This window comes from Dryas octopetala, chromosome 5 (assembly GCF_963921425.1).
Source record: "Dryas octopetala chromosome 5, drDryOcto1.1, whole genome shotgun sequence".
Classification (NCBI taxonomy): domain Eukaryota; kingdom Viridiplantae; phylum Streptophyta; class Magnoliopsida; order Rosales; family Rosaceae; genus Dryas; species Dryas octopetala.
The window spans coordinates 14,774,511-14,795,119 of record NC_141370.1 but is presented as its reverse complement, the minus strand read 5'-3'; the positions used below and the strand labels follow the sequence as shown (position 1 = coordinate 14,795,119).

General features: G+C 39.2%; 3 protein-coding genes across 4 annotated transcripts; all 3 read right to left on the bottom strand.

The window, feature by feature from the left end:
* Positions 1-1,246: 1,246 nt before the first annotated feature.
* On the bottom strand, positions 1,247-4,191 carry MAN7 (Glycosyl hydrolase superfamily protein). Of its 2 annotated transcripts, XM_086244023.1 has the most exons (6): positions 3,945-4,191; positions 3,432-3,808; positions 3,146-3,340; positions 2,827-2,949; positions 2,219-2,421; positions 1,247-1,964 (listed from the first exon to the last, which is right to left on the bottom strand). In XM_086244023.1, exons 2-6 carry the CDS (start codon positions 3,753-3,755, stop codon positions 1,508-1,510), a joined length of 1,302 nt encoding a protein of 433 aa, XP_086100149.1. In that variant the 5' UTR covers positions 3,756-3,808; positions 3,945-4,191; the 3' UTR covers positions 1,247-1,507. The 2 variants fall into 2 exon arrangements, with proteins under 2 accessions (XP_086100149.1, XP_086100150.1); XM_086244024.1 differs by lacking the exon at positions 3,945-4,191 and having other exon boundaries at positions 3,432-3,837.
* A 994-nt stretch (positions 4,192-5,185) lies between these two features.
* Positions 5,186-14,224, bottom strand: LOC147284700 (GTP-binding protein Era-like protein). The gene is made up of 9 exons (XM_086244983.1): positions 13,778-14,224; positions 13,533-13,678; positions 12,920-13,060; positions 12,730-12,846; positions 12,489-12,614; positions 6,382-6,480; positions 6,142-6,243; positions 5,708-5,788; positions 5,186-5,525 (listed from the first exon to the last, which is right to left on the bottom strand). Exons 1-9 carry the CDS (start codon positions 14,175-14,177, stop codon positions 5,439-5,441), a joined length of 1,299 nt encoding a protein of 432 aa, XP_086101109.1. The 5' UTR covers positions 14,178-14,224; the 3' UTR covers positions 5,186-5,438.
* A 160-nt stretch (positions 14,225-14,384) lies between these two features.
* LOC147284699 (uncharacterized) lies at positions 14,385-18,908 on the bottom strand. The gene is made up of 4 exons (XM_086245877.1): positions 18,577-18,908; positions 17,345-18,141; positions 15,742-16,182; positions 14,385-15,272 (listed from the first exon to the last, which is right to left on the bottom strand). The coding sequence occupies exons 2-4, from the start codon at positions 18,135-18,137 to the stop codon at positions 15,097-15,099; spliced, it is 1,410 nt and encodes a 469-aa protein (XP_086102003.1). The 5' UTR covers positions 18,138-18,141; positions 18,577-18,908; the 3' UTR covers positions 14,385-15,096.
* Positions 18,909-20,609: the final 1,701 nt, after the last annotated feature.

Below are 20,609 nucleotides of genomic sequence, written 5' to 3'. Positions count from 1 at the left end.
TATTAACTTAGTAACTAGTTAGCTTTAAAGCACTTCTATATATATATTTTTTAGTTTTATATGTTAAAGAATAGTTTTTTTTTTAATAAAGCATATCATTGCATTAAAACAGCCAAAAAGGCAGAAAAAATACAAAATATGAGCCCAAAGGCTTACAAGAAAACAAAAACGCACAAAAATGGAGCATAAAAGCCCACAGAAAATCCAAGATCTCATAACATCGGTATCGAGCAGACACTATAGCCACCAAACGGAGCCAGAGAGACACCGTAGGAATTAGCGAACTAGTCGCGTTTGGGTTCACGATCCTACCAACATCTCTAAGTCGAGGCTAATAATAGCGCAAAGTGGTGGATTCAGGCAGTAGTAACCGGTGAAAACATGACCGGTACCAGCGAAAATAGTGACTTCCTAACACCTTGTGATGAGCGCCAGAGAAAATCTAAAAGCATCAAAACACAAAACAAACCAAATCGAAAAAACTCTCACGAAGATAGGTGGAGAAACTCTCGTAAGGAGAGATGAAAACGCTATCACTTATTGGGAGGAAAGTATCCCAAAGGACAAAAATAAAAACACAGAAAAATGAAAAGAAAAACAAAGGAAAAAGGTGAGGGGAGGAGCAGTCTGTGAGAACACAAGGGCCACCCCTCCCCCAAAGATAGGTTGAGGAGAAGAAAGAGTTTTTTCTTTTGGGGTGGCGGCTAGTGTTAAAGAATAGTTAATAAGGGTTGATTTGATAAACCGTATTGGCCGGACTAGACTGTATTAGTATAATTCCAATACGGCTACCGAATAAGCCCTAAATGTTCTAATAATATGCAGATAATTGTATTGATCATCTCCTTAAATATGATCTATACCTAACTGATGAAGAAAGACTAGAAAGTAATCATGTTGATTGTGTGAACCCTGTTACTATTCATGACATAAATTTGTGATTGAATAGCCTTAAATGGAAGTCACATTAATTGAGCCCCTTGTTATTTGTAAAGGGTATATTACAATATTAAGAATAGACATTTCCTTCGATGTTGTTTTGCTCTTGATCCAGTCTACCGCTTATATGTAAGTTGTCGGATCACAAAGAGCAAGTAACACAAGAACAAGTTATCTGCTTCATTTTGGTCACCAACTTGATGGAATGAAATAAACCAGTTCGAGGCTATCCAGTTTCTTACAAACCAGAAGATTTCCTAAACAACTCAGTTCACACTTGACAGCATAAATACAGACATTCAAGGGAAAGAAAAACACAATACGTCAATACTAGGTGACACTGTTACTGTTAGACAACCACTGCCCCCAAAAGCTTAAGCTGTCAAGAAATGGACCAACAATATATATCAAACTTACAACACAAGTTACCCTCCTGGACAAAATACATTCATCTGAATCATCTCTAAAAGGGAAACCATAACAGGAATTAACCTCACAAGGTACCTTAATCTGAATCTACTTGACACTGAAACATGATTCAAGCACTTGTAGGTAATGATGCATTTGATCAATTTCCTATACGCTTGCCTTTGTTTCTAGCCAACCATTCAGCCCTTCTAATGGCCCTTGCCCTCTTCCACCTCTGAGCATTTCTTATCCTGGCAAAGATCTTTCGAATCTGAAAGAGTTTGTGAGATTGCTGAGCAATTATATTTGCAGTTGAGGGACTCTGGCTCAGAACTATGTCATACCCATCACGGAAAGGGTCCATGCCTTCAGTGAGAAGCTGCCAGAACAGGCCACCAGCAGCAGCTCCTCCTCTTTTGGCTGAAGAGTATATCTTGAAGTACACAGTGTTGAAGAGCTGATCTCTTTGGTAGGTGCTGAAGCCTGGATCTTTCCAAGATTTCCCAAATTCTGTGATCAATATCGGCTTTCGAAGAATGTACTGCGCATCTTGGATGTGGGTGTTGAGCCAGTTGTTCATGAAAGAGAGTTGGGATTGATCATTTGAGCTAGGCAACCTGCTCATGCAACACAAATGGTATAACAACACCAGTCAAGAAGTTGAACCATGGAATGCTATGTTATAGCAACATTAAGCCTTATGAAATTCAGTACTAATGGCATTTGCAATGGCTTTATAATTAGAGAGTGTTTCATGAAGAATTGCTCAACAATCAAGTTATATAATTTGACTATGGCTTTCTAGTCAGGATATTTCCTTTAATATTTTGACGAAAGTTGAAGTGGTCCTGAAAGTTAAGAGCAGATTTACCATTGATCAGGATAAGAGTGAAGTGTTGCAAAATCAATGCCAGGGATTTGATTATTTGCAATGAAGTCTGTTCCTGAATTGACACCAGGATTGAGTCTCATCTTCTGAGGTGTTTTGTGTCCATAAAATCCCTCCAGACCAACTTCCAGTAAGTGATTTCTGTCTATTGACTTCACATGAGAAGCCATTTCCTTTATCCAAGCCTGTTATGAGCACTAATTAGTAAAAATTATCATGAAAATAGTGCAATAAAAGGAAAAGCCATCCTAAAATGAAAAATGCATACATAAATAAGAAATGGTAGCTGCAATGAGTAATTAGGCTTTATACATCAATATTTTTCCATCTGTAGCATTTATTCATAGGTTATGTTTTTCACAGAGAGGCTTAAAGGTTGGTGGGTGGGAATATGAACACCTTAATGGCTAACAAAGCAAGTACTGATTATTGGTTAAGACAGATTAATATCTTGCACTTTTCCTTGTTTCTAGAAACTGGTTTAAGAATATATAGATTAAACTCAAAAAGAAAGCAAATTGAAGATTATAAAATAATGTCCTGTTATTGATAAGAAAGATGAAATTAGATAAAGAGCTTGTTTTTTTGACCTGAATAGTCCTTCCAGAAGGATCTGATTGGCATCTAGGCTCGTTAATAAGCTCCCAGGCCATAATTGTTGGGTCATCTTTATAGTGAACTCTAGTATAGCTGTTATATCTGTTAAGAACAGTCTGCAAAATGGTAGATACAAATTAGAACTGAAAATCCTGTGCATCACATCTCATAAAAAAGGAAAGGCTTATCACCATCATAGACCGTTATTCCTTCACATAAATCATTTCCAGACTTGGAAAAAAGAAACTGGATAAAACATGATTTTCTAAACTCTTATAGTAATAAAATAAGGTAATGTGCACTTTCACTTACATTTACATGGTTCTTGTAGTAACCCTTAACAACAGGGTTCCTATAGAAATCATCATCAGATGTCAGGTACTGCCCCTGACTTCTTGCCCAGTTCACATACTGCTTCCTTCCACCAAAGCTCTCATAGTTGTTCACCAAGCTTAATATGAGCTTAATCCCATACCTTCTGGCCTCAGCTATAACAAAATCCAACCCCTTCAAAGTTTCAAACCAACCCAAAATTCACACCATTAGTGAGAACTTTAAAGATCTAAAAGAATAAACAATGAATTAGTATGAGAGAAACCTTAAACATTTGCTCATTGTAGGAGCCAGGAGCGTACTGAAGAGGATTGTAACCTCCATCACTGAAAGCCCAAGTTCTAGCCATAGTCAGCCCATGGCTAGTTGCTTCACGAAAGGCAGCTGAAACTTTGTACCTCTGAGATGGGTCAGAAGCCACATACATCAACCAGTAGCCATTGAAGCCATTTGCATAGTAGGGGCTTCCATTCAGTAGTAAATGCACTCCCCTGGTTCTGATGAACCCATCACCTGCTTCAACATGGATGTGAGAACATTGTTGGTGGATCAAAAGGGCCAAAAGAAGAGCCAAAGCTAGATGCTTCATTTTTCTTAATGTAAAGTAAAGAATGATGAATCTTTTGCTGATTTATATAACCTCTGCATAAGAAAGAAGAGGCTATTAAAGGCGGTTGTCTATAGCCTGAAAATTAAATTTGTCTTCTTACAACTGCAAATAAATAAATAAGAAAAAAAAAACAACAGTAACCGACACATGAGAGGAACTGATGCATACCCCTTTGAGGTGAAACCAAGCCCTGAAAATGAAACAATTGATCATCCTGTACCTTCGGCCTCGAGGTAAATTTCTTGACCCAAATTTACTGTAAACAGAGGCCTTTTCCTACTGTGCTTGGTTTAACCAATCCAACATTACAGACACACACCAAACAAATGGTCATCCTAGTCACTAACTCAGCTGACTGTGCCTAGCTCCAACCATGCACAAAAGATCATGGTGAGATCCTCAACATTTACTTGCTAGACCCCATTGATGTTCAATGCTATTGTACCATGTCATAATTAATGTGATACCAAGTTATCAAAGAGACTCCTTTTTTTTTCTGTCCCATGCCAAACATGTGGGGTTCCTTGGAAAAGAAAGTTACGAAAAGTTTTCAAATCAACATTAAACACAGACTTTCTCCTTGAAACTTAACAAATTTTTTAGGGGATTACTCAATAATCTCATCCTCTAATTCACTATATGGTTTCATAGTGTTGTGTTTAGGTTTCAATCTTTTCCTCACCTAGGTTGTGGGGTCAAATTCCAACCTTGTTTCCCTTTTTTGTTTAATTTTCTGTCCATGGCTAGTTACCCATTTGAGAACTTCTGACCTTGGACCATGGATGACCTTAGACCCCCTTTCGCAATTGCATAGAACAATATGTAAAAAGCCAAAATTTACTATTCCTTCTTCAATTTCCCATTGCTTCTAATGTATCAATCAATCTAATCCACCAAAGGGTTTAACTTTGTGGATCCTATAGTTGAGGGCCGGAGAAGCACCTAATGCCCTTTTACTTGGTCCCACTCTCCCTCTCTTTTTGGTGTTTCTAGGTGGGACTGGGATACCACAAATCTTTCTGTAAGTTTCTCATTCTATTTGGTAATTTTTTTAAACAGCACCTAATCTTTACTCCCTGGCCGACATTTAATTGGCGCCATCTGTGGATCTTGAGTCTTGACATGCTTGCGACACGTGGCATGCCATGTATGATTATTCATGCAATCAAAGTGATAGAGGCTAGTCATCATTCAATTACATGAAGCATCCATGTTCTGGGCCATTGTGCGTATGTTTGCACAACACGAACTAACATGCGCATAGAGGTATCCTTCACTTCTGGAAGGGTAAGTCAGGGCCCATTAAGCTTCACAAAGCCTGGGCTGAACAGAATCAGATTCCAGAAGTGGGCTTCAAGTTCTTTGATGGGCTAACAATGGAAAGAGAGGGACAGAGACACAGAAAGAGATTACTGAAGGTACTTCCTACACATAACAAAACCTTGGCCTTGGGAAAATGCCATGCTTACAGGAATGCTTGAGACTATTTTCCCAATGAGATTACAACTATACCCGACTCCAGCTAACAAAAAGAAATGGAAGGCTTCCATGTTCATCAACAGCATCAAAACCATTTCAGTGATAACAGACAATCATGTGACTAGAGCCATCCTCACTTGTGCTTCTCCAATGGATATGAACAAGTTACAAATGCCCCAGTCATCATAACGCTCGAATTTGACCCCCATAGCCATAATTCTTCAAAAGCCCTTCATCTTGCCGCCAATTCTCTTTAACTTTCACTTCAACCTGTTAAAAGCACGAGTTACTGTATAAGGTAAATGTTTTCCAAACAAGGCACAATGAACCCTGTAAGGCAGTAACTGTGTGAGGATAATGCAGATTGCAATAGCTGAACCACACAATAAAAGTAAAATTAACATAATTTATACAAAAGATTCCCAAAGAGTAGTCATGGGATAACTTGGCACCTCCAAAAAAACTTTCTTCTGTAAGAAATCTTCTATGTCGAGCCGTGCAGCTGTTGCAAGTAGTTTCAGAGCTCTCCCTTCCTGCAAAGGATACAAAATCAGTGATTGAGCTCTCCCTTCCTACAGTGACGGCACATCAAAAGCTCTGTAGCTGTGATGCATGTCTTTGTGCAAACATATGCTCCATGTTAAATCTTCAATCAAGAAAATAAAACATAAATATGTATTTGCATGTCTTTTTGAAAGCATATGCACTGAACATTTGAAATTTTCATCTTCCAGCTTGTTATTCCATAATAGCTTATAACATTCCTTGAATCATGCCAAAAGGGTTCCCAAAACCATAAAAATTCATCTATAAGCAACCTATTCATCATATTGCAGTGAATTTCTATTGAGCAAACCAACAAACCTTACAATTGAAGATCACTTACTTTTCCAATAACAATGATCTTCTGTGAGTTTTTTTCAACGACAATTTCCACTTGTATAAAATCTTTTGCTGCTGGCCTAGTTTTGTAGCTCATAACATTCACCTGTAGATTAAAGAAAATGAGGAGTAAAGCAACTAGAAACATTATCATCCTTTTTTCTTTTTTCTTTTTTTTTAAATCCCTCTGGGAATCAGCACCATTCCTCACAAGTCAAATCTTTTGAGCTTCTCAATCACATACCTGACATGCATAAGGAATCTCTTTACGGTATTGCATGAAGATCTTTTCTCTAACAATTTCAGATACAAAGAATCTTTCTGGGTGCTCACTGACGATGTCCTGAGAACTCATAGACAACAAGATAAGTATTATTCTTCTGCTGGAAGACATTGATTTCCTTGCATTACACAGTTCACACTTAAGAAAGAAAAGTTTCAGGATACTACAATAGCATGTAGAAAAGGAATAAGAGAACTCAAACTGAATTCATATTAGAAATTTGGTGAAAGTGTTCCACAGATACCAACTGAACTCAAAACCCCCTCTGACTTGCAAGCATGAAAATAGCACAATTGGATTTTTTTTGAAAGGTATTAATTTCACACAAGGAATTCGAATATGAAAAATGGATTTTCAATTCTTTACACATGCTTAAAAGGAACTAATTTTCAAAAGTTTAACACTAATGTACCTTTCTTCTTTAGGATATAAAGCATTGTGAAACCGAAGCCAGAAAACTTACAATTGAATCTACTAGCTTTTATTGAAGTTTTTTAACCCTAAGCAAGCGATGCCTGCTTGCAGAAATGGTCTTAAGATATTTGTAACCTTTGTGCAATTTCTGCACTAGAAGACACCTAATGCTTGGGATAAGGCCAAAATAAAACATTTACGACCATAAAGCAAGAACACAGTTAGCGTGTATTAGTTAGCGTGTATTAGCTGTAATTAGTTGTCAATTAGCAATAAGTTAGCAGTTTTAATTGTATAGTTGACTTACCATCTTTGGTATTTGTATCCTGTATAAATATACACAGTATAATGAAGATTATTCATTCAGCCTAATTATAATTCTCAATTTGGTATCAGAGCTGATGGCTAAAGATTTTTCTTCCGCTGCCTAATCTCTATTCTTGCTGAAAGCAAACCCTAAATTCTACAAAATACTTAGAAAATACAAATACTAGTATTTTCTGTACCTACATTCATCTGCCCAGAAGACGACGACAACCAGCAGACGCCGACGCCACCCAGAAGTTGGCGACGCTGCTGCCCAGAAGACGACGACCAGCTGACGCCGACGCCACCCAGAAGTTGGCGACGCTGCTGCCCAGAAGACGACGACCAGACGACGACGACGCTGCCCAGATAACGACGCCGCCGCCATCCAGGAACGCCGTCGATCCCTTCTGCTTGCAGCGCCGTCGTTCCTTCCTGCTTGCAGCGCCGTCGATCCTTCCTGCCTGCAGCGCCGCCGATCCTTCCACGATTCTTTCTGACGCCGATCCTTTGTTCCAACAAGTGGTTTCTGTTCTCTGCTTATAACAGAACCCAGATTGCACAGGGTCCAGAAGTTGTTTCTGCGTGGCTGGTTTTGTGATTTCTGTTTTTTAAATCAGTGACTTTTATAACTTCTGTTTTTCACCCTTCTGGTTAACAGAATTAAGCATATCTGATATGTCTGACGGAAAAATGACTCCTGACAGCAAGATGCCAACTGCTGTGACCATTCAGGATAATTCCTCTCAAATCCATATGAAATTGGATGGTACAAATTATCGTGTTTGGTCAAAAATTCTAGAGATGCATATTGCAGGTAGAAAAAAGAAAGGCTATATTACTGGAAGGAAAGTTGCGCCTGCTGTTGATGATTCGGCCTATGATGAATGGGAAGCTGAGGATGCTATGGTAAAATCATGGCTTATTAATTCCATGACACCTAACCTTATGTCTCATTTTGTTCAGTGTGGAACATCAAAGGAGGTTTGGGATGCTGTTAAGAGGAGCTATTTGGATGTCTCTGATTCTTCTCAAGTTTATGAACTGATGAAGAAAACTTTTCAGCTACGTCAAGATGGTCGGACTCTCACAGAATACTACAATGAGATGAACTCCATTTTTATGGAGTTAGATTATCGGAGGCCTAATGACATGGAGTGTACGGCTGATATTGAAAAGCAAAGGAAGCGCATCGCCGAAGATAGAGTTTATATGTTCCTTGCAGGTCTTGATCACAGTTTGGATCAAGTTAGCAGTCGGGTTTTGGCAACTTCTCCTTTGCCCAGCCTGGAAGAGACATACTCACTGGTTCGTCGTGAAGCACAACGACGGGTTACAATGGGAACTGAAGTTTCTTCTGAGGCATCAGCCCTGGTAGTCCAGAAGGGTAGCCTTCGGTCAGCCTCACCCCCTGCTCCTACTTATGGTCCATCTGACCCTCTTACTCGTCGCTGCACTCACTGCAATGGTACCAGACATACCGTCGACGTTTGCTGGAAGAAGCATGGCTACCCGGAGTGGTATAAGCTGAAGCAAGCTGAGAGGAAGAACAAGAAATCTTCTCAGGCTGCCCTTGCTGACACATCTCTTTCTTCTGCTTCTCATGTCTCACGAGTGTCTTCTCAAGGAGGTAATTTTGGTTTAGCCTTTATTTCTTCTGCTAATAACACTTGGGTTATTGATTCAGGGGCTACTGATCATATGACTAGTAATTCTTCCTTATTTGATTCTCTAATATCTCCACCTGTTAAGTCTGTTCAGGTTGCTGATGGGACTCCCATGCCAGTTACAGGGGCCGGGAATGTCTCACTTTCTCCCACGTTCTCCATGTCTTCTGTCTTACTTGCACCTACTCTCTCTAATAACCTTCTTTCTATTAGCCAGCTTACCAAGCGTCTCAACTGTTCTGTAACCTTTCATTCTACTCATTGTGTGTTTCAGGACAATCTCACGAAGACGACGATTGGCATTGGTAAGGAGAGAGGAGGTCTGTACTACTTGGAGGGGGCCACGGCATTGCAATCCGAATCTAGTCGCGGCTTTCACGTAGAGAGAGAGAGGTCTGATAGGGAAAAAATTCTTTTATGGCATTGTCGTTTAGGTCATTCTTCATTTGCCTACTTAGAACGTTTATTTCCTAAGTTGTTTTGCAATGTTTCTATTTCTAGCTTAAGATGTGAACAATGCATTTATGCTAAAAATCATCGTGTTCCTTTCAAACTCAGTTCCAATAAAAGTTCGAAACCTTTTTCTTGTGTTTATACTGATGTTTGGGGTCCTTTTTCTACCCCGTCTGCTTCGGGTCATAAATACTTTGTTTCATTTATTGATGACTGCACTAGGGTAAGCTGGGTGTATTTGCTAAAGTCTAAGAGTGACGTTATCCATGTTATTCCTCAATTTTACAAAATGATTGTCACACAGTTTCATACTCAGGTTCAGGTTTTTCATTCTGATAATGGTCGTGAATTTGTGAATCAGTCTCTTGCTGATTTCTTCAAACTCCATGGCATCCTTCACCAGACAACGTGTGCCTACACACCACAACAGAACGGTATAGCAGAACGTAAGAACCGGCATCTCCTAGAGGTAGCTAGGGCCTTATGTTTTACTATGCATGTTCCTAAACGTTTCTGGGCAGATGCTGTCATGACTGCTGTTTTTCTTATCAATCGAATGCCTGCCCGTATCATTGACTACCAAACTCCTTTGAGGATGTTATCACGGTTCCACTCTATTCCTTCTACCCTTAATCTTTGTCCTAAGATTTTTGGTTGTGTGTGTTATGTTCATGTTCATTCTCTTCATAGGGATAAGCTTGATCCACGTGCTATTCGGTGTGTCTTTCTTGGATACTCTAATTCCCAAAAGGGATATAAGTGTTTTCATCCCCCTACGGGCAAATACTATGTATCTATGGACGTTCAATTCTGTGAACGAGTGTCTTATTTTTCTGGGGATGTGTCTTTGATTCCTCTTCTGGGGGAGATTAATAGTAAGGAAGAGGAACAATTATGGTTGGCAGAAAAAAGATTGTGGATTTCAGGTAAGGGGGAGGATTCAGCTACTTTGGGTGAGGGGGAGATTTCTAATACCCCAAATCTTATGGAGACTGAATCCGAACCTGAAGAAGGTAGGGGTGAAAGGCCAGCACAGTTGTTCCAAAAACACTATACAAGAAGGAACAAAGATGCTACTGCCGTGCCTCATTCTGATTCCAGTACTTCTCTTGATGATACTACCATGCCATCGAATGACTCTTCCAAGATTAATTCTGAGGTACATGTCTCTTCTCCTATAACCTTTGATAATGATTTGGACTCTAATCCTATAGTTTCAGATTCTTCTTATTTGGATCCTACCACTGTAGCTTCAGATTCTGCTGACTTGAATTTACAAGTCGGTGGTCAGGGTAGGAAATATCCTCTTCGTGATCGTAAAGAACCTGATAGGTTTGGTTTTTCCAAGTCATCTTCTAATGTCATTTATCCAATGTCTGATTTCATCTCATATCATCGGTTGTCTAAATCTCATCTAGCTTTTGCCCTTCAGTTGTCTTCTGTGTCTGTTCCTAGTCATTTTCAGGAAGCCCTTGGAGACCCCAAGTGGAAGAATGCTATGGTAGAGGAGATGGAGGCTCTCCAGAAGAACTCTACTTGGGAGATGGTCGAGTTACCTCGAGAAAAGAAGACAGTAGGGTGTAAGTGGGTATTTACGGTGAAGTATAAGTCAGATGGGACAGTGGACAGGTACAAGGCTAGACTAGTAGCCAAGGGTTACACCCAGACTTATGGGATTGACTATCAAGAGACCTTTGCCCCTGTAGCCAAGATGAACACTGTTAGGGTCATACTCTCTCTTGCAGTTAATCTGGACTGGCCGCTACGACAGTTTGATGTGAAGAATGCATTTCTTCATGGTGATCTGGTAGAGGAGGTGTATATGGATCCTCCTCCAGGATTTACACCAAAAGGAGGTAAAGTATGCAAGCTGAAGAAGGCGTTGTATGGATTGAAGCAGTCGCCGAGGGCTTGGTTTGGCAGGTTTAGCTACTCAATGAGAAAGTATGGCTTTAGGCAAGCTTTGGCAGATCACACTCTGTTCTATAAAAGGGATGGTGATAACATTACCTTGCTTATTGTTTATGTTGATGATATGATTGTTACAGGCAGTGACATATGTGAGATAGAGAAGCTTCGGAGCTATCTGGCCAGGGAGTTTGAAATGAAAGACTTGGGAGTTCTAAAATACTTCTTGGGCATTGAAGTATCTCGATCCAAGCAAGGAATTTTTCTCTCTCAACGGAAGTATGTGTTAGATCTCTTGGCCGAAACTGGTAACTCTGCCTGCGAACCTGTGGATACTCCTATTGAGGTGAACCATGGTCTAGCTGTTTACGCTCATCAGGTTCCAACGAACAAGGAGAGGTATCAGAGGTTAGTAGGGAAGTTGATCTATCTAGCTCATACTAGACCTGACATATCATATGCAGTTAGTGTTGTGAGTCAATTTATGCATAATCCGAGTGATAGACATATGGATGCAGTGAATCGTGTTTTGGCTTATCTAAAATCCTCTCCAGGTAAAGGTGTTATGTTCTCCAGGCATGGTCACCTAGATATTGTGGGATATACTGATTCTGACTTTGCTGGATCCAAATTGGATAGAAAGTCTACTTCTGGGTATGTGTCATTTGTTGGGGGCAACTTGGTAACTTGGAGGAGTAAGAAACAGAAGGTGGTATCTTTATCTAGTGCAGAAGCGGAATACCGTGCCCTTCATCATGCGACTACTGAGCTTGCTTGGCTCAAAATTCTCTTGGATGAACTCGGGTATGGTCCCCAAAAACCGATGGTGCTCTTTTGTGATAACACAGCGGCTATTGAAATTGCTAATAATCCGGTGCAGCATGATCGAACCAAGCACATTGAGCTTGACAGAAACTACATCAAGGATAATTTAGATTCTAGTGTGATTGAGGTTCCTTATATTAGGAGTGCGGATCAGCTGGCTGATATGATGACTCATGCCGTGACTAGTGGTTCTTTCCATACATCGCTATCCAAGTTGGGCATGTGCGATATTTATGCACCAACTTGAGGGGGAGAGTTAGCGTGTATTAGTTAGCGTGTATTAGCTGTAATTAGTTGTCAATTAGCAATAAGTTAGCAGTTTTAATTGTATAGTTGACTTACCATCTTTGGTATTTGTATCCTGTATAAATATACACAGTATAATGAAGATTATTCATTCAGCCTAATTATAATTCTCAATTAACACCATTAAAGACTTTATATTCAAATGAAAAGGAAGGCAACCATGAGCCTAAAATATGACATTCTTAGTACCTTCGGATAATATGCTGGCCCAAAAGGAAGTTTTGATAAAATCCAATGCTTAACATCTTCCACTCCCTGACCATGTTTGGCACTCACAGGTATGACCTCGTCAACATTTGTAAATTTCTCATACCACTGTAAAAAAAGACGTGATGCTTACTTAGGCTTAACAAAATAACTGGAACAACATATGCAGAATTGCACATGTAACTATAATTGCCAATAGAGATATCAATAAACGAATACTGACCTCTAGTTTCTTTGCAATTTCACCAGGTTTAATCAAATCTTTCTTATTCAAAACCAGCAAAGTGGGCGGCAGGCTATCTGTCTCGCTACCCATACCTTCTTGCAACACCTCATCAATCTAGAAACAAGAAAATGATCTTAGGACAAGAGGACAAAGTTTCATATGCAATCCTACAAATGAAGAAGCATACTTTTTCAGGCACTTTACATGCATCAACAAGAACCACTACACAATCCGCATTAATGGCAGCACTGCGGACATTCTTCATCATCATAGAGTCCAACTTGTGCATTTTCTTCTCCATAACACCCGGTGTGTCATAAAGTATCATCTGCAAACACATCCTTATGTCAGAAACACATGCATGACCAAAAGTTCAGAAAGCACAAGAAAGTATTACTTGTGTCCAAAAGAAGATTTGACTAGATACAGCTCTTATTTAATTGAGATAAATTCAGCTCCATTACCAGTAACTGTCTTTTACAAAATTCAAATCTCGAACACAACAAAATGAATCCTGAAGCAAAAACACTGTTTGGGGAACCATTAAGTGGGTATTCCCCCCGACCTTCGAAACTTTATCAAATGCAACATTTCCTCTATGTTTCCTTTTATAGTAACATTTAACCAGGTAAACAAACTACACCATTCTCTTCTCAATTTAACATGTAACAGTAATAGGCTATTATGAATTGCAACATTGTCTAACAGGTTTTCAATGAGAAGTCAATGACTAATACATATAAGCAACTGAAACAAAACAAATAATAATAATATCAGCTAACAATAAAAGAAAAGCAAACCTGATAGTCTGGGCCAGAACATATACCAAGAATTCGATGTCTTGTAGTTTGCGGTTTATCAGTAACTATGGACAACTTCTGACCAAGCATTTGGTTTGAAAGAGTACTCTTTCCGACATTTGGCTTTCCAAGAACAGCCACATACCCTGCATTAATTGACTTAATGAAATTCACACTGGGAAAGAAGCACACATCCCCTAAAGCTTCTCTGGTAAAATTAAAGAGAGCCCAAAAGAGACTTTTACCACTTCGATGGTTTGGGTCGGCAGCATAGTCAAGCTCCTCCATCTCGTAGTCATCAAGCAAAGCTATGTTCCTGTCAGGCTTCTCACTCAGAGACAACAGTGAAGACTCGTCGTCCGAATAAGACTCTTCTTCTTCTTCTTCTTCTTCTTCTTCATCACCATCGTCTTCTTCTTCTTGGGCATGTTCTTGTTCGTTAATACGAAGCTGTCGGGTTTTGGCGGACAACACAAGTTTTCGGGTCCTATCTCTTGGACTCGAAGACTGGAATTGTGGTTTTCTGGTAAAATGAGTAAAGTGAGTCCTGTGAAAGTATTGGGTTGCGAAGAATTTCGGGTTGCAGTTATGGGTGAGGGAGTTTTCTCTGGAAAGAGTTGCGGGCATGTGTAAAGCTAGCTCCATTGTCGGAGCTCCAGTGTTTCTGATGACTCTTCTTCTCTGTTTTTATCTACCAATGGATAAACCTCTCGAACGGTGTCGTTTCCTCTTTCTGATCCCTGTTTTATTTTTCCTTTTCTTTAAATTAGTTTTTTAATTAATAATTATCCACGTAATATAGCATTAAGGTTAAATTAATAATTACATAGTGTTCTACCATAGCATGAAAGAGAACACAATCAACCATTTTCTCTTCTTTGGAAATGCTTACATTGTTTTTGGGTACAAGAAATGCTTACAATTTCTGTTATGAGATAGAACTGAAACCCAATTCAGTTTAAACGGGAATGGCAATAACATTGTGGACAAACAAAAACTGCGGGATATATAATACTCAAATGGTGGGTCTTGCAGTCAAGCAGGTCCCTTCTGTCTTTGCACGCCTCCATTACCTTTTGGGAGGCCTACGCCCACTGTCTACCTGAGACTGTCCCTTGGCCTGTAGGTCCTATCCATTCATAAGCAGGAATTTGATAGGGCTGTGCAGCACAATGCCAAGCACATTTCAGGTGACTAGGGTACCAAGACCCAGTTTCCTGTGACCGACTGTAGGCTATTATGCATTTTCAAAGTACCATAATCTTAACAAAAAATTTATTAAACTAGACCGATGCTTAACAGCAAACAAATCATGTGCGCAGAAATGGAGTATGCAGGCTTCAAAACATACTGAAGCTGAAATGACTTTCATGATCTATAACCTTCCAGAATGCCAGTAACGAACAAAACTTGGAATTATTTTTTAAGAACTATACATCCTCAGATCGCAGGAAAAATCTAAACTGATAAAAGAGCAAGAATGTTATCCACAAAGGGTGTGGCATCTTAGACCTTTTATTCTGCCTTCGTTCTATGGCATCACCATTACTACATAAAGAGATTATCATTTGCCTGCATCGTGAACCTCAGGAGCCTCAGAATGGTAGGTTGCCGATCCCCTTCCAGATGGGAAATAAGAGTATGCCAAGGCTGCAGTACCAAGTGAAAGGGCGGCAGCAATGGAGCCCCAGACCCACCTCTGTCTTCGTTCCCTTCTCTCCCTCTCACGCCGTGCCATCTCTACATAAAAACAAAGAACCCAAATACTTAGATGGGCCAACGATGGGAAGTAGATCCAACAGGACCTAAAAGTAAAGCTGGAAAGGGAGAATTTACACAAGCAGAAAAAACATGAACGCTCTTTGCTCATGCACATTTAGAGTAGGATATGCGTGTACAGATGCATGCTAGTCAATATTTGGGCACAGAGAAAAAACTGTTAAATAGCTTCCATAAGGAAGCTTTCCAGTTATGTTCCCATCAAGGACTGGGTTGTCGCATTATTTGTTACTTTCATCCCACATACTGATGAATCAACATGTTGTTCAAACAAAATTGAGGGTTACAGGTTAAACATGGGGAGAAAGACAGAGTTCAACTGAGGTGGACCTCAGGAATGCTTTTGATTTGACAAATAATAGAATGTTACCTCTAGAAGAATTAGGGATCAAGAAATAAATAACAATGGTATAAGGTATAGAAATCTCACCAAAAACGTCCTGGTTCCTCTGAACCATTTCCTGATTCATAGCCTCATAATTACGGAGTTTGTCCCACAACCGAGCAATCTCAAAGTTCTTTGACTCAATCTGAGCTTCAATCTCCTTCTCCATCTCAGCCCTTGCTATGCCCCTCCCAATAGAATTTGATACAAACCTAGCAAGATAAACTTGTTGGCACAGCTCCTCTGCAGGATCAGAATCTTGCTGCTCATTTACTGTTGCAAAGGTGGGATCTACAGGAAGTGTCAATCCTACAAGAGATAAATGTTCCCTAATCCTCTGCCACTGGCTTCGCAAGTTATTCAAGGATTCTTCTGCTTGCTTCCGCTTCTCTATCTCCATCAATAGACTCAATCTCATTTCACGCCATTCAGCTTCATAATCACAAGCAGAAAGCTGTTGCCCTTGCCCACTCTCAGATGAAAGTTCTATACAAAGTAACAATAAAAGTAAGCTGCCCATTACTGCTGAAAAACCATAACTAAGAGTGCATATGTAGAACAAAGTGGGTTACAGAAAACTGAAATATTAAATTTACAAATTTTGGAAATCATTTCATATTTATAACCAAACTTCTGAAGAGGAAACTAGGTGGGCTCTTAAAGCATAATCTAACACACAGAACATGCACAGAAGTTCATACTTTCATTTCCCCTTCTATACTATTTCAAACATTGACACACTCGAACATTTCTTTGGAAAATCAGTGTGTTCATTTCTCTATAATCATAATTAGCAACTTAGTACTAAGCTCATAGATATTGCAACATTTATAAGACACATATAGATACGGATATCAATTTTCAACAAGACTCGAACTCAATATAAAATTAACAAGTTTGAATTAACTTTCAACGTGGCAACGTAACGCGTCTCAAACCCAATACAAAATTACAAAGTTAGATTAATAATTGTTCTGATAGGACAAGTTAGGGTTAACTAATAATTGACATGAATCCGAAATAACCCAATTGAAAAACAGCCTATAAACACAAATACTAAATGCACCAAATTGGTTCTAAACACATATATCACAATTTTGACACAAAAAGTTATTGTTTGATACTTAAAAAGTTTTTTTTCCATTAATTTGGTATCATGGATTATTGTAGAATTATGACTTTTTTTCCTTGGTTTTGCTAGTATTTGGATTGAGTGGACTTTATTTTATGAGGAGTATATGAGTAATGAGTTTGGTTTAAGATAAAAGGATTCTAAACTTTGAGTTTCTAATTTATGAAATATGTATGTCAACCCAAACACAACATCGTCAAGTTAATGTCAAATCATCTAACACGATTAATTAAATATAGGTTGAGTTAGAGTTGACTAGTGCTCAACGTAAATCCAAAATGACATAGAGCTGAAAAAAAAAGCGACACCACTTGATTGCATACCCCTACAAAGAAACATACACCATGTTCTATGTACTTAAGACACCAACCTCTGGAAAAACCAGTATGTTCCATCATCAGCCAAAATATGCAGTAATTCTGGTATATATGGTATGCACATAACAAAATGAAGAGAATTACATATACAAAGGAAACTCCAATACATTTAACAAGCAAAAGGGAAAAGGCTAAGTACCTTCCCAAGCATCATAAAACTCTCCCATGGGTGTATTGTTCTGAGCAGAACGCTCTGTCCCAGCATTTACCTCTCCGTCTGTGTTACTTGCGACACTCATGGAGTCTTTCGGTTCAAAGAAATCGTCACGATCGCTATCTCTTTCTGAATTCGTGGCAGCTGGCTTCAAATCATCTTCCCTTGCTGAACCATTACTCGCACTACTACTGCTCAGCTCCACATTACTGCTTCTAAGTTGCCCAGTACTGGCCCCAAGGTTGCCATTGCTGCTCTCACAATGATGAACACCATTCACATAATTCACTTCAATAGGGCTGGGAAAAGTAAAAGTACACGAATCATCATTTGCAGAAGAATTTTCTGCCACCTTGGCCTCATCATTCTTGACGTCCCCATTCACCTTTTCTTCATCTCCAGCTTTCTGGTGCAAGGACACATCCTGCTCCGAGTAGCTCTTGAGAAGGCGCGGTCCACGGCGCTTGTGGTTGATGATGTATGGCGAGGGAGTGAAGGAAGTGGGCGAATCAGGAAGCGGGGTTGCCTGGGGAGTTGCATAGAGCGCCGGCGTCATTCGATTGAGTCTCTTGTCCATAAGAGGCGTGCTTCTCCTCCTCTCCAGCTTCGAATTCGATTCACGAACAGGCATTGAATTTGAAACAGACTTGGAATTGGAATTGGAATTGGAAATGGAATTAGAATTAGAATTAGGAAGAGACATGTCGACAGATTTGGAAGCTCCAGGCCCTCCAGGTTCTAGCAACCTATCCAAAGCTATGACAGTGAAAGTCGGCATGGCTCTGCATCATCAATTCAAACACCCAAAATAAACAACACAACAAAACCCTAGTTTTCATCACAATCAATTCAATAATCCTAAAACTAAACATTTACAATTCATTCGATATGAAGCTAGTAGAGACCTAAGGCACAAAACTTTTATTTTCCAGAAATAAGTATGCGGTCCGTCAATTACCATAAACAAAAACAATCAAATAAAACTCGAATCTGGAAGAGCCCTAACGCTTTGTTTGGTTGCCGAGGAAAAAAGTGAGAAATCCTCCTCCAAGGTTCTCGGAGACGCCGATTCTCAGCAAGCAAACAGAGACGCAACAGAACCCAGAAACCAAAACATAAAATAAAACAAAACCCAGATGCAAAAAAGAGCAAACAGAGAGAGAGAGAGAGAGAGATCGGAAATGGAATATTGAAGAAAATAAAAAGAAGGAAAATACCAGAGACGATGAGAGGAAGTGAGTCGAAGCGTCGAAACGAAGGCGTTTTAGGAGTTGGGAAGAGAAGGAGGGATGAGAGAGGAGTGCGTTGAAAGCACCATAATTTTGTGGGATGATATTTTGGTTTGGTTTCTTTCACCAGTCGTCACCACCACCCTTCTTCATTCCCTCTCACCATTACGAGCCCTTCCAGGTTTTTCTTTTTTATTTATTTATTTATTTTAAATCTAACAATCACTTAAAAACTCTCTGTATCGCAACGACCGCCTCTTTTCCTCTCAATTTGGTCGCACAGAAACTATCAAACTACACACACTCGGTCACATCCCCGCAAATATTTCAAACCCCCCTTTCTTTTCTATTCTCGGTTTTAAGTGTCCCCCAAGTTGTTGCTTTTTCAAAAAACCCCAAACATAAATATCAATTAATGTTGCCGTGGCCGTAACCGGTTAGGGTTTCTTCGCTTTATTGTGTGTTATGACAGAATACTCCTAGACGTTCTTGGGGTTTAGGAGGCAAGCTCAACTGCTCAAGGGTAGTATGGACTTTCAAGCTCCTTCATATGTGGGTTTCGTTGGGTATACGGCGCCGTTTTCTTGTTGAATATTTTAATGGGCCCACGTTTGACGTTTGCTGCTGCTACTTGTCAAAGGAGAAATTTGCCTTGTCCAATAACGTAGGATGAGATAGATGGTTGGTAACTAGGAATCATATGGTTCTACCTTCCTTGCTTTTCAAGGTTTGAATTATGAACATCCTCTATTTTTTACCATTTAATTAATTTATTTTTACCCCATCCTTAAGAACTAATTTCAGTTGATAACGATATACAACTTATCAAAATGAATGATTTAACGATTTTTAATTTAATTAAATTTGTATAGAAATAATTTTTTTAAAATGAACCCAAATGAGAAAAAAAAAAAAAAAAATAGCATTTCTTTTGGAGTAATTGCTACAAACCCAATATCAACATAGAAGTAATTGCCTATTTTCACCTAATTTATAAAGGAGTTAAAGTGAAAATCTAATCACCTTTTACCATGGAGGATATATTTTGCTTCTACAATGAAAGTTTCCACAGCTTTCATTCACGCATGCTTTGTGTAAGAACATGAGGCTATTGAATGTTGATCTGACCCTAAATAAACTATAAAAAAGGGATTAAGGCAACTCCAGCATAAGTAACATCTGCCACCCAAAAATAATCCAAAGGGGTTTGCTGACGCATGTAATATTGTAATGAAGTGTCAAAGGCAAAGTCTTCCTTCACATTAAAAAATGAAACCTTTTGTTATATATGTGGTTCTTGTGTACCATTACTTTTCCCATATTGAAGTTAAGCCACAAATCACAAAGATTCTGAATCTTGTGGAGGGGCTTAGATTCTCATATCACTTTTTCAAATTGGACCAACATTCACCTTTCTCTGTGTCACTGTCAACTGTCAAAGCACTAAAAATGAATTACTTGACTTGTTATCATGAATTACATAATATTTATAGCACCATGGAGGAAGTTGAAAGAGAATAAACAAACAAATAAAAAGATAGAGCAGCTGCAGATACTTCTTTCTATACAACATGTCACAGGAAATATGATTATCTTTGCCTCCAACCAAAAAATTTACATTCACAGAATCACAAAGCATGCAGATCTAACCCTTTTGTTTTTTTTATTCTGATTCACACACAATATTACCAAAACTAATCAATCTTACAGATCATTCTTTTGTGCTTCACCTGGCGTTGAATTTCTTGATGAACCAAATACTACAGCCAGCAAGCTCATGGCCCTCTTCAACTATCTTTCAAAAAAGTTCAATGCCTAGCCTCCTGAGTACACAGTCCACAAAACAATATGTCCCTTCTCTCCCTCGGCTTCATAGCGATGCTACTGCATTCAACCATGCAAAGATTTCTCGACAAGAAGTGCGTTGAGGGAGTAGAGGTCTCTTTGAGTTGTTTCATCGAACAAGTGGTAGGTGTGTGAGTGAAAGCCCTTTAAACAACCACATATGGCGGGAAAGTGAA

Bases quoted from the DNA above. Each gene is read 5' to 3' on its own strand.
- MAN7 (XM_086244023.1), bottom strand. From the start codon at position 3,755: ATGAAGCATCTAGCTTTGGCTCTTCTTTTGGCCCTTTTGATCCACCAA. The intron at 3,341-3,431 runs GTTTCTCTCATA...GAAACTTTGAAG, and splicing joins ACAATGAGCAAATGTTTAAG to GGGTTGGATTTTGTTATAGC. The intron at 1,965-2,218 runs GTAAATCTGCTC...TTGCATGAGCAG, and splicing joins CACTCTTATCCTGATCAATG to GTTGCCTAGCTCAAATGATC.
- LOC147284700 (XM_086244983.1), bottom strand. From the start codon at position 14,177: ATGGAGCTAGCTTTACACATGCCCGCAACTCTTTCCAGAGAAAACTCC. The intron at 6,481-12,488 runs GTACTAAGAATG...ATGAGTTCTCAG, and splicing joins GGCCAGCATATTATCCGAAG to GACATCGTCAGTGAGCACCC. The intron at 6,244-6,381 runs GTATGTGATTGA...TTTAATCTACAG, and splicing joins AGATTCCTTATGCATGTCAG to GTGAATGTTATGAGCTACAA.
- LOC147284699 (XM_086245877.1), bottom strand. From the start codon at position 18,137: ATGCCGACTTTCACTGTCATAGCTTTGGATAGGTTGCTAGAACCTGGA. The intron at 16,183-17,344 runs GTACTTAGCCTT...TACTTTGTATAG, and splicing joins GTTTTATGATGCTTGGGAAG to AACTTTCATCTGAGAGTGGG. The intron at 15,273-15,741 runs GTGAGATTTCTA...GTTTTTATGTAG, and splicing joins GAGGAACCAGGACGTTTTTG to AGATGGCACGGCGTGAGAGG.